At 39.4% G+C, this 12972-nt stretch overlaps 2 protein-coding genes across 4 annotated transcripts in view; one reads left to right on the top strand and one right to left on the bottom strand.

Moving 5' to 3' along the window:
* The window catches only part of LOC128693201 (uncharacterized), a 102252-nt gene extending 97580 nt beyond the window's left edge, over nt 1-4672 (top strand). For all 3 annotated transcript variants that reach the window (XM_053782685.2, XM_053782684.2, XM_070089298.1), the window contains one exon: nt 2551-4672. In XM_053782685.2, coding sequence (XP_053638660.2) covers nt 2551-2681 — 131 coding nt within the window. In that variant the 3' untranslated portion in view covers nt 2682-4672. The remainder of the gene's footprint in view (nt 1-2550) is intronic.
* The window catches only part of LOC128706060 (trichohyalin), a 262272-nt gene that overhangs the window by 6167 nt on the left and 243133 nt on the right, over nt 1-12972 (bottom strand). The gene's annotated exons all lie outside the window — the stretch shown is intronic.

Here is a 12972-nt window from a genome sequence, read left to right as displayed (position 1 = left end):
GTTTGTAAATTGAAACCTTCTTGATTCAGTATGTGCAAACTTTGGGTACACTTACCACAGATTTTTTTAGTCTGCCAACCATACAGCCAGGTGGCCATTGCAGCAGTTTACACCTTCAACTTGTCTTAGTGATTTCCACTAGACACCTCCTTTCCTATCCTAACAATTCTAACTAATACTTTCCAAAACTTTGATCACATATTATGCTTAAATAATATTGAATGCCCTTATGAAAATGGTTACAAGATGATAATCAATATACATTAAAGAGTTTTACCAAGTGCCCATAAGTTTACAGTACTCTATCATACATTACACATTCCCATGCCTTCTATAATGAAATGTCTACTTAAGATGTATTTCTACAATTGTGTACATGCTGGTGACTGATAGTTAAGAGAAAGAGTTTGTAAACGAGAAAGATGTGTGGTGGTGGTGCTGCCTGACTACAGACAATACCACTGGTTTTGCATGTTTCCTACAAAACAGAATAATCCCTTGCTTTAACCCTTAAACTGTGTCCAACATACTGTTATGCAGATGATGAGGATGTTTCCAACAAATTTGTAAGCACAATATTTTGTGCCTTCCAATACACCACTTGCCAATATTTTTGACCTCAGCTCAACTGTTTGGGTTTCCCACAACCTCTCCATGCCTTTGAAAAAAAAAAAAATCTAAGACCAGGCAGGTCCAGACAGTACATCAAGGAGTACCATTGCTAACTAGCATCAGTAAACAATGAAACCAGGACCTGTTGTTCCACCACCAGTGTCCCCACCACAAGCTATGGAATTTGCAGGAAAATGCTTTATTCATTCCAAATTTATTACAATTTCATGATACAGCCTCTCCTCACTTAGCGACATAATCGTTTACCAACGACCCGGACTTACGACGGGCTCTCTGACACATAGGCATACTTAAATAATGTATATTAAAGCCGATTTCTTTTATTCTGTTTATTACAAGTACACTCTTGTATAAACATTTAAAAATGTACTAAAAATGTTATAAATGGTGCAAAAGGTGACATTAAAATAATATCAAAGATGGCTGACACAAACCCACTAACATTATAGTATGTTCTTTGCTTAGCGACGAATTCATTTACCAATGTGGTCTCAGGAATGGAACTCCATCATTATGTGAGGAGAAGCTGTACTAACACTGAAATTCAGGCAAAAAGAACACTGTGTAGAAGATCCAATATAGTCAAGCACTGTGACTTATTTCCATGTTACGATAGGTATTACATTTTGAAACAACGGTAATATCATAAGATTTCCTTGTTTTACAGTGGTCTTGAAGGCACACAGGTATTATGGATACAAATTATATTATGTTTATAAAACCCAGGATATTCCCTTGAACCTAATTATTCTTTTTTAACTCATCAGCCATCTCTCACCAAGGAAGAGTGACCCTAAGAAGGAAACACATTTACCAAAATTCATTCAATCGCCAGCTTTCCAGAAAGTGCTAACATAACAATTAGATTACTCCTCCAACTGCAACATCCCCACTCCTCCTCCAGAATGTAGGCACTACCCTTCCCACATGCAGGATTCAAGTGTGGATAAATGGTTTGCCTCAATCTCTTCATCAAAGTTACTCTACTCACATTCCAACAGGAAATCCATTAAAAGTCACCTGTCTCCATGCACTCCTATCTACCAAGCTCACACAAGCCTGCAGGATGCTCAAGCCCCTAAAAGTCGAGGCCTCTTGTACCCCCATTCCTACAACTGTTCCTGGGATGATCCCTTCCCTTCCTACTTTCCACTCCAAATTTATACCCCTAAACACAGCAGACCATCATTTAACAAGGTAGTTACATTCCTGAAAACGCCGTGTAGTAAAACCGTGTTAGATAAAGTGAAGAACTTCTGGGAAAAATAAGACTATGTTCCTGGGAACCCCAAAAAAGCCAAACAATTTTTTTTCGGCCTCCACATCTTACAAAAATAAAAGTGAATATGTAATCGTAGTTCATAGCCATGATGTATTATGTTGTTTTTACTGCATAAGATTACAAATGCAATAGAAATAATATTTCTTACCTTAAATTGTGAGTGCTGGTGTCTGTGGATGATTGTGGAGAGTGGAGAGTTATGTGACCCTACTGGGCTGAGGTGGATGGGAGAGGTTCTAGTACTGAAGTCAATGGTTGTACTGGAGCGTGCATAAATTCTGTAATGGATTTCTGTTCTATTTTACCCTACAGTACATTATACAATTGATGGTAAGGTGTCAGCTGCTCTAGACAGCATTTCAGGGTCCTCTTCAGTGAAAAAGTCTAAGTCATTCAGTAAGTCAGTCAAGTCATTCAGTCAGTCAAGTCAGTAAGTTATTCAGTCAAGTCAGTCAGTCATTCAGTATGTCAGTCAGTCAAGTCATTCAGTCAATCACACAAACTCATGTTTACCTCATTTTATGTTCACAAAGCGAGCTTCATTAAGACCACAGATTATCTCGTCTAATACATATCTCTGTTTTCTTTGTTAATTCTAAGACTTAAATGCTTATCCCTTTTCTTGCCACTTTCAGCAACACTGGTATGCCTACTGGGTGTCATGATTGCTTGGCAGATACAAGATATGGTAATTAAAAGATCAAAACACAATTCACAAACACCGCTAGCTTGTAGCAGAGAAGAGGAACTAACTGGACACGTATGAAGTACGAATGCTGGGATAGTGGTGTGTGTGTGTGGGGGGGGAGGGTCTCCACCGCTGATCCACAACAAGGCCGCTGCTTGAGGAAAAGGAAACTTTTTTCCCTCCCCCAAACTGAAAGGTGTTAAATTAATTTTACGAAGTACTAAATAAAATTGTGCCGCAATTCTTCAATCATGCTATACCCAAATCGTGCCAAATAAACTCGTGTTAAATGACGGTCTACTGTATAATAATATTAGAAGAATTAACCCAGGATAGCCCAAGAAATTCATACAATGAGACTTATTTCCATATTTTGAGAAGTATTACACCTTGAAACAATTGTAATACAGGTATTCCTTGTACACAGCATTAGAAGACCACAGCAGTAAAAAAAATAGAAGAAAAAATTATTTACACTAATTTATACTGTATATTCCAAGCAAAGCAATATCATGCTATGCATTTTCCCATGTTTAAATACTAAAACATCTTGAAATGCATCAAACTTCATGAGAAACTAATGTACATAGTTTTTTAAGATATTAAAAACAATAAAAAAGTGAAAAACAATCTAGTATAGTACATGTACTATGTTTCTCTAGTCTTATTCGACTAAACTGTCAGTAATATGTGCTCATCCATATCAGGCCCCTCTGACCAATAGTGTATGTCATGTGATTTTCCCTTCTACCAGCAGGGCTAGGGCCCCCAGTATCACTTCAAAACAGACTAGGCTCAGAGGCAGACATGATAAAGGCTGGGCCTCACCTTCTTCTGCCAATATACCATAACAAACTACCTTTGTTTTGCATGGAGGAAGCTGTGCTATTTACCTCACCTCATTATAGTGACTCCAACACATCATCATCTTAATCAGATTTTTATTTTTCACTTTATTTGAATCTTTTACTATATACAGTGGACCCCCGGCATACGATGGGATCACCTTACGTTAAATCCGGCATATGATACATTTTAATGCAAAAATTTTTCCTCGCCTCACGTGATTCGTCCAGGATGCGTCCCATGTGTGGCCTCAGCACCAGTGTTCACAAGCCAGCCAGTGCGGTTGCATCTACGCATACATTCGGTACATTTCACATTATCCCAGTGTTTTTAGTGCTTGTAACTATAAAATAAGTCACCATGGACCACAAGAAAGCTTCTAGTGCCATCCCTGTGGCAAAAAGGGTGAGAATTAATAGGGAATTGAAAAAAAGAGATTAAGGAAATGTGTGCAAAGTGGCTTGAAGTGCAAACCTTTATGGATGAAAATCACCCTCTCACAGCTATTGCAAGCCGTGCTGGTGGCTATTACAATGACAATGTTGTGAACCACTTTAGACAAATCATAAAGGAACGAGAGGTACACAGTTCTCTGGACAGATATGTTGTGCGACAGAGGTCCAGTGACTCTCAAGCTGGTCCTAGTGGCATTAAAAGAAGAAGGGAAGTAACCCCGGAAAAGGACTTGATACCTTAAGTCCTAATGGAAGGGGATTCCCCTTCTAAACAATAAGTTCGACACTCTCCCCTCCTCCCATCCCATCAATCATCACCAGATCTTCATTAAAGGTAAGTGTCATGTATTCTATTGTTACTAGAGTACTACTAACTGTGCATGTCTTCTTCAGTTTGTGTGCATTAAACTTAATATTTCATGTGGTATAACTTTTTTTTTTCATACTTTTGGGTGTCTTGCAAGGATTAATTTGATTTCCATTATTTCTAACGGGGAAAATTAATTCGCCTTACGATAAATTCGGCATACGATGAGCTCTCAGGAACGGATTAATATTGTATGCCGGGGTCCACTGTATATCTATTAAGCTAAGATTAGTAACAGAAACATACCACCAACACCCAGTACAGTACTTAAATTCTCAATTGGTGTTCTATTGTCCCTCAACAATTAGGGTACACTTATACATGAGATGCATTAAAAAAGTATTTTCTATCAAAAGGTCAGGGGATGACTTACATACAACTTTATGATATACAGTGGACCCCCGCATAACGATTACCTCCGAATGCGACCAATTATGTAAGTGTATTTATGTAAGTGCATTTGTACATGTATGTTTGGGGGTCTGAAATGGACTAATCTACTTCACAATATTTCTTATGGGAACAAATTCGGTCAGTACTGGCACCTGAACATACTTCTGGAGTGAAAAAATATCGTTAACCGGGGGTCCACTGTACTGAGTATATATAGTACTCAAAATTCTAATGTGTTGAACTGGACTCTTGAATATCCAGATGAACCCCTATCCTCTTCATCATGGATAATCAAGTGTACACAGAACTTGTATGCTATTGTATACAGGAATTTTTTTTTATATTAGGAAATGGCTGGTCCCAATCCTTCTGAATATTTTGAGTGGCAATGTATTTATTTTTTCATTTTTAATCAACTGCACTCATGTATGATATTAAAATATTCACACTAACTTGTTCTATCAACTAGCTAATAATTTTTTTTTCTGCAAAAACTCAATGTGATTAACCAAAGTGTTGATTATCTGGACAACCCCAACCCCCATTTGGTCGGAAAATTTATCAATTTCTGTTTTAACTTAGGAGCTAGTTAACTTTCCAATCTGATATATGTGTAGTCAGATTAGTTTAATAGCACCACACCTGTCTGTTTCTTGACTATACCATTATTATGGTAAGAATATCATATTTAAGATACAGTATTTAATATGAAATAAGTTTGTTTTTCCTGCCCTTTAGTGTTAAATTCACACTGACCAAAGGATCATGCACTGATCATCGGATACGGCTAACCAAATCATGCGCCGATCACCCGAATGAGCCAACCAACACCTACCAAAGTTACTGGATCATGCACTGATCACCAGATAGTTCCAACCAACACCTACTGGATCATGCGCTGATTACCAGATAAGTCAGACCAACATCTACTGGATCATTCGCTGATTACCAGATAAGGCAGACCAACACCTACTGGATCATGTGCTGATTACCAGATAAGTCAGCCCAACATCTACTAGATCAAGTGCTGATCACCAGAGAGAAAAAACCAACGCCTATTGAATCTTGCATTGATCACCAGAAATGGCTAACGAATGCTTACTAAGTGATTTGTTGATCACCAGAGGGCCAAACAACTCCTACTCTACAGAAAGATTACTATAACATACTACAAAATCAAAAAGGATGAAGTGTGATTTGGAACTCTTTTAAAAAGGCAAGTGCTGTATTATTACTCCAAAGTTCTTAAAGTTTAAAGTTTACTCGCCTAGATTTTACAGTACTTCTGTATACAGATCTTGGGTTTTATGCTTCTTGATTCTGAAATTAGGAATATAAAATTAAGCTAAGAGTGGTTTTAAGTAAGTTTTCATACATAATTTTTCAAATTCAAGTACTGTATAGTGTACTTGGTAAACATAAAGGCATAGTACCATGACTGAAACAATACACAAATAACCCGAACATAGGAGAGAGAAGCTTATGATGTTGTTTTGGTTCAATCTGGACCATTTACAAGTCACACTAACACATGAGGGTGAGGGAGCCAGTATATATATAGGAAAGGGGGACAGGGGATGAGACAAAGAGAGGAAGAAAGAAGTAGAGAAGTAGTGGTAGAGGTAATGCTGGTAGTAGTAGTAGTGGTAGAATTAAGTAGGGGATATAGTTTTAGTGGCACAAGAGACAGAAAGGGGTGAGTAACATATGTAAGCTGATACTGGGCTTGGTTGATCACACTGACCAAATTTATACCATATAATAACAAATTACTATTGGAAATAAGGTGACCACATAATAGCGAATTTGCATCAACTGAGAGGAATCTGTACTGTAAAATGCTGTATTTGAAAAGGAGAAACAAATAAAGGAAGCCTGACGAGATGGCAGGTTCTAATACAAGTGTAGTAGAAATTGAGTAAAAAGTGCTAATACTCACCCAGTTGTGTCAACTAGGGTTGAGATCTAGTTCTGGGGCCCTATATTTACTCTCAGATTAATTCATGTGGTTTAATCTCTGCCCTTGAGAGTTGTCAAACAATATCTATTTTTGAATCCATGTATAGTGTTAGCCCCAAATGAACTGCCTAATGTATTCCATTTGGTCACTAGTCTCACTAATTCTTTCTTATATGTATGTTATGGCTTCAACCCCCTCCCCATTCTCTAATTTTTTCATATTTACACAATGGTTTTATAGGTTAAGGTTATGAGTTCCTACCTTTATTTATATGCTAAGAGCTGTTAATTCATTTCAAAGCCTTTTTATTGTTATGAGACACAAATAGGGAATAGGATGAAGTTAGAGCCATCTCTGGGCCAGCAATTTCACTTGATCAACTGACTTTATTTCGTTGATGTCACTGTGCCCTACGAACATGTTCCAGACTTAGGTCATTCTAGGAATGAATGATCTCAAATGAAGCAATATTCTTGAAAAGGGTACAACTGCAGTGCAGTTGCTGTTTGCTGCCTGTCTTGTTGTGTAGAAGCTATAGTATCGCTGACCACAAAGTGGAGCGAGGTGTGGTAACCTAAAAATTGGCCTTGTACATAACAGTAAGGCAACCAGCATCTTTCCAGTGTTAAAGGCTCTGATGAAATGACAGGTCTATTCAGGCCGAGTTCAGATGAGAGATTAGTCGTCTTGCTTTATTCTCTATATTCTGTCAAAAAAGTCATAGTGAGACAGGAGTTAGGCAATCCAATAAAATGGACCATACTCAAGGTGTGAGTGCACTCGTGTCTTGCACAAAGTCTTGCAGCCTCGACTGTCATGCAGATGTGATATATGTCTAAAGTGATGCAAGTTTCCTGGCCACCTCATTTATGAGATTCACTACGTGTTCTTCATAGTCAGTCTGAAATCAAATTTTACCCCAAAGATATCAACCCCCCCATTCCTCTCTCTCTATTCTGTTCCACCTTCCTTCTCTCTCTCTCTCTATTCTGTTCCACCTTCCTTCTCTCTCTCTCTTCTCCTGTTCCTCCTTCCCTCTCTCATTCTGGTATCCTGTTCCTCTTTTCCCCCCTCTCTCTCTCTCTCTGCCCTGCTTCTCCTTCCCTTGCCCCATTTTTTGGGAGGAAAGAATACTTCAACAACCAGGTACAGGATATCCAAATTCACCAGGTTTATTTACATTGGATAAAAAATGATGAACTGCAATTGTACAGACATCGATGGGTAATCTTAAAAATGCTAAAACAGAGAGATGTAATAAAAAAGGAAGCCACATACTTTGCATTGAGCAGAAACCAAATTAGTATAGCAAAATATATTAATACTGTAGAATGATTTAACATAAAGTAGGAAATTTCCATTAGTCATGTAATGAAAAATTTATTCAAAGGACCATACCTGGAGAGAGTTCCGGGGGTCAACGCCCCCGCGGCCCGGTCTGTGACCAGGCCTCATGGTGGATCAAAGCCTGATCAACCAGGCTGTTGCTGCTGGCTGCACGCAATCCAACGTACGAGCCACAACCCGGCTGGTCAGGTACCGACTTTAGGTGCTTGTCCAGTGCCTGCTTGAAGAGAGCCAGGGGATCTATTGGTAATCTCCCTTATGTATGCTGGGAGGCAGTTGAACACTCTTGGGCCCCTGACACTTATTGTATTGTCTCTTAACGTGCTAGTGACACCCCTGCTTTTCATTGGGGGGATGTTGCATCGTCTGCCGAGTCTTTTGCTTTTGTAGTAAGCGATTTTCGTGTGCAAGTTCGGTACTAGTCCCCCTAGGATTTTCCAGGTGTACATAATTGTGCATCTCTCCTGCATGCATTCCAGGGAGTACAGTCTCAGGAACTTCAAGCTCTCCCAGTAATTGAGGTGTTTTATCTCCGTTATGCATGCCGTGAAGGTTCTCTGTACATTTTCTAGGTCAGCAATTTCACCTGCCTTGAAAGGTGCTCTTAGTGTGCAGCAATATTCCAGTCTAGATAGAACAAGCGACCTGAAGAGTATCATCATGGGCTTGGCATCCCTAGTTTTGAAGGTTCTCATTATCCATCCCATCCTTGAAGGTGAGATCCTCCAGCATGATCACTCCCAGGTCTTTGACGTTAGTTTTTCGCTCTATTTTGTAGCTGGAATTTGTTTTATACTCTGATGAAGTTTTAATTTCCTCATGTTTACCATATCGGAGTAATTGAAACTTCTCATCGTTGAACTTCATATTGTTTTCTGCAGCCCATTGAAAGATTTGGTTGATGTCCGCCTGGAGCCTTGCAGTGTCTGCAATGAAAGACACTGTCATGCAGATTCGGGCGTCATCTGCAAAGGAAGACATGGCACTGTGGCTTACATCCCTGTCTATGTCAAATATGAGATTGAGAAACAAGATGGGAGCAAGTACTGTGCTTTGCGGAACAGAGCTTTTCACCGTAGCCGCCTCAGATTTTACTCTGCTGGCTACTACTCTTTGTGTTCTGTTTGTGAGGAAATTATAGATCCATCGACCGACTTTTCCTGTTATTCCTTTAGCACGCATTTTGCGCACTATTACGCCATGGTCACACTTGTCGAAGGCTTTTGCAAAGTCTGTGTATATTACATCTGCATTCTTTTTGTCTTCTAGAGCATCTAGGACCTTGTCTAGTGATCCAGTAGTTGGGACACACAGGAGTGACCTGCTTTAAACCCATGTTGCCCTGGGTTGTGTAACTGATGGGTATCTAGATGGGTGGTGATCTTGCTTCTTAGGGCCCTGTCAAAGACTTTTATGATATGGGATGTTAGTGCTATCAGTCTGTAGTTCTTTGCTATTGCTTTACTGCTCCCTTTGTGGAGTGGGGCTATATCTGTTGTTTTTAGTAACTGGGATGACCCCAGTGTCCATGCTCCCTCTCCATAGGATGTTAAAAGCACGTGATAGGGGCTTCTTGCAGTTCTTGATGAACACAGAGTTCCACGAGTCTGGCCCTGGGGCAGAGTGCATGGGCATGTCATTTTATCGCCTGTTCGAAGTCATTTGGCGTCAGGATAACATCAGATAGGGTTGAGTTTACCAAATTCTGTGGCTTTCTCATAAAAAATTCATTTAGATCTTCGACTCTCAGTCTGGTTAGCGGCTTGCTAAAAACTGAGTCATATTGGGACTTGAATAGCTCACTTATTTCTTTGCTGTCATCTGTGTAGGACCCATCTTGTTTAAGTAGGGGCCCAATACTGGATGTTGTTCCCGACTTTGATTTGGTATAAGAAAAGAAATACTTTGCGTTTCTTTAGATTTCATTTATGGCTTTTAGTTCTTCCCACGATTCTTGACTCCTATAAGATTCCTTTAGCTTTAGTTCGATGTTTGCTATTTCTCTGCCCAGTGTCTCCCTAGGCATTTCAGATATATTGGCCTCTTTTAGCCGCTCTGTTATTCTTTTCCATCACCTGTAAAGGGACCGCCTGTCTTTTTCTATTTTACATCTACCCCTCCTTTTTCTTAAAGGAATATGCCTTGAACATACATCGAGTGCCACAGAGTTAATCTCTTCTAGGCATAAGTTGGGGTCTGTGTTGCTTAGTCTATCTTCCCAGCTTATATCATTTAGGACTTGGTTTACTTGGTCCCACTTTATGTTCTTGTTATTGAAGTTGAATTTGGTGAAGGCTCCCTCATGACTGATCTCATTTTGTTGGTCTGGGGCTCCGCACATGTATGTCTGAACCTCGATTATGTTGTGATCCGAGTATATTGTTTTTGATATGGTGACATTTCGTATCAGATTATCATTGTTAGTGAAGATGAGGTCCAGTGTATTCTCCAGTCTAGTAAGCTCTATTATTTGCTGGTTTAAGTTGAATTTTGTGCAGAGATTTAAAAGCTCGTGTGTGTGTGAGTTCTCGTCTGAGCTGCCTCCTGGTGTTATCACTGCAACAACATTATTTGCAATATTCCTCCATTTTAGGTGCCTTAAGTTGAAATCCCACAGGAGCAAGATGTTGGGGGCAGGAGCTGGAAGATTTTCCAGACAGTGGTCAATTTTCCACAGCTGTTCCTGGAATTGTTGGGATGTTGCATCCGGAGGCTTGTAGACTACCACAATGACTAGATTTTGGTTCTCGATCTTTACTGCTAAAACTTCCACTACATCATTTGAAGCATTAAGCAGTTCTGTGCAAATAAGTGACTCTGCAATATACAGGTCAACCCCCCTCCTTTTGCCTGTTCACTCTGTCGCATCTGTATAGGTTGTAACCTGGGATCCATATTTCGTTCTCCGATTGATCCTTTATGTGGGTCTCTGTGAAAGCCGCGAACATTGCATTTGCCTCTGCAAGCAGTCCACGGATGAAAGGTACTTTGTTGTCCGTTGCTGGCTTTAGACCCGGTATGTTTGCAAAGAAGAATGTCATCGGATTGGTGGTATTGGGGAGATGGACTTTTTTTTTCCGGCACTAATATCTGTATCTGTTGGTTTGGAGTGAGGCCATCGACTGTGACTCCACTCCAGAAATGACTGGATTTGGTGTACGATTTCTGCCATTTCCTGCCAGTTTTTTTCCTTTCTGGCACTAAAAAGCCTCTCCCTCTTGAGTGGCTGTGGCTACCCAGGATTTCCCATGGTCTGGATGTTTTGTATCTTTTTGTCCCCTTTAGATGGTGTGCCTGGCAATTGAAGTTACAGCACTGTCTTTCCTGTACTGAAGAGGGACACATTTCAGGGTGAAAAAGCTTACAGGAAGGGACTTTGCATTTTCCTGTTGTCATATGGGCACGGCATTTTCTAGGGTGGTCAAAATTGCACGTCCCATCTGTTATTCCAGATATCCCATGCCTGCAGATACCAAGTGCATAATATGTGCACAGGCTTGGGTTCCATTTGCCTTGGATTTTTGTGACTGTACACTGGACCCCCGCATAACGATCACCTCCGAATGCAACCAATTATGTAAGTGTATTTATGTAAATGCGTTTGTACGTGTATGTTTGGGGGTCTGAAATGGACTAATCTACTTCACAATATTCCTTATGGGAACAAATTTGGTCAGTACTGGCACCTGAACATACTTCTGGAGTGAAAAAATATCGTTAACCGGGGGTCCACTGTATACCCTGTTTGTGCATGTTTTCCTGTCTCATTCCTATCCTCACTGGTACTAACAATGGAGCTCTCACCAGTTGTTTCTGGTAATATATCCTCACTATTACTAGTGAATCCTCTTGTTTGTTATCTTCTGTGGTATTACTAGTTTGTAATATTGGTTTTATCTTGTACTTGACTACACCTATTTCCCCACTACAGCTCCTGTCTCCCTCGAGGCCATTAATGCATACAGTTACTGTCTACCAGGATAGCACCTCCAGCCTCACCGCTACTGTCTACCAGGACAGCACCTTCAGCTTCACATTACTGTCCACCAGGGCAGCACCTCCAGCCTTACAGTTTCTGACTACAAGGCCAGCACCTCCAGTGATAGAGTTACTGTTCGCCAGGACAGCATCCACACCAAGTGGAAAAAAAATTGGTCAACTAAATATTTGATGATTATTTTTATGTATCAGAATGATAGCAGTAATGCATTTAAGAGACGGCAACACAATTCTAGACTAATGTATATTGAAAAAAGAAAATGCCCTCGGTATAAATTATTTAAACCCATTTGGTAACTCAAATCATATTCTATATATATATATATATATATATATATATATATATATATATATATATATATATAAATATATATATAAATATATATATAAATATATATATAAATATATATATAAATATATATATAAATATATATATAAATATATATATAAATATATATATAAATATATATATAAATATAAATATATATATATATAAATATAAATATATATATATATAAATATAAATATATATATATATATATATATATATATATATATATATATATATATATAATTATTTTTTTTTATTATTATCACACTGGCCGATTCCCACCAAGGCAGGGTGGCCCGAAAAAGAATAACTTTCTCCATCATTCACTCCATCACTGTCTTGCCAGAAGGGTGCTTTACACTACAGTTTTTAAACTGCAACATTAACACCCCTCCTTCAGAGTGCAGGCACTGTACTTCCCATCTCCAGGACTCAAGTCCGGCCTGCCGGTTTCCCTGAATCCCTTCATAAATGTTACTTTGCTCACACTCCAACAGCACGTCAAGTATTAAAAACCATTTGTCTCCATTCACTCCTATCAAACACGCTCATGCATGCCTGCTGGAAGTCCAAGCCCCTCGCACACAAAACCTCCTTTACCCCCTCCCTCCAATCTTTCCTAGGCCGACCCCTACCCCGCCTTCCTTCCACTACAGACTGATACACTCTTG

The sequence above is a fragment of the Cherax quadricarinatus genome, chromosome 28, assembly GCF_038502225.1.
Source record: "Cherax quadricarinatus isolate ZL_2023a chromosome 28, ASM3850222v1, whole genome shotgun sequence".
NCBI classification, from domain to species: domain Eukaryota; kingdom Metazoa; phylum Arthropoda; class Malacostraca; order Decapoda; family Parastacidae; genus Cherax; species Cherax quadricarinatus.
This window is presented reverse-complemented; position numbering and strand designations above follow the sequence as displayed.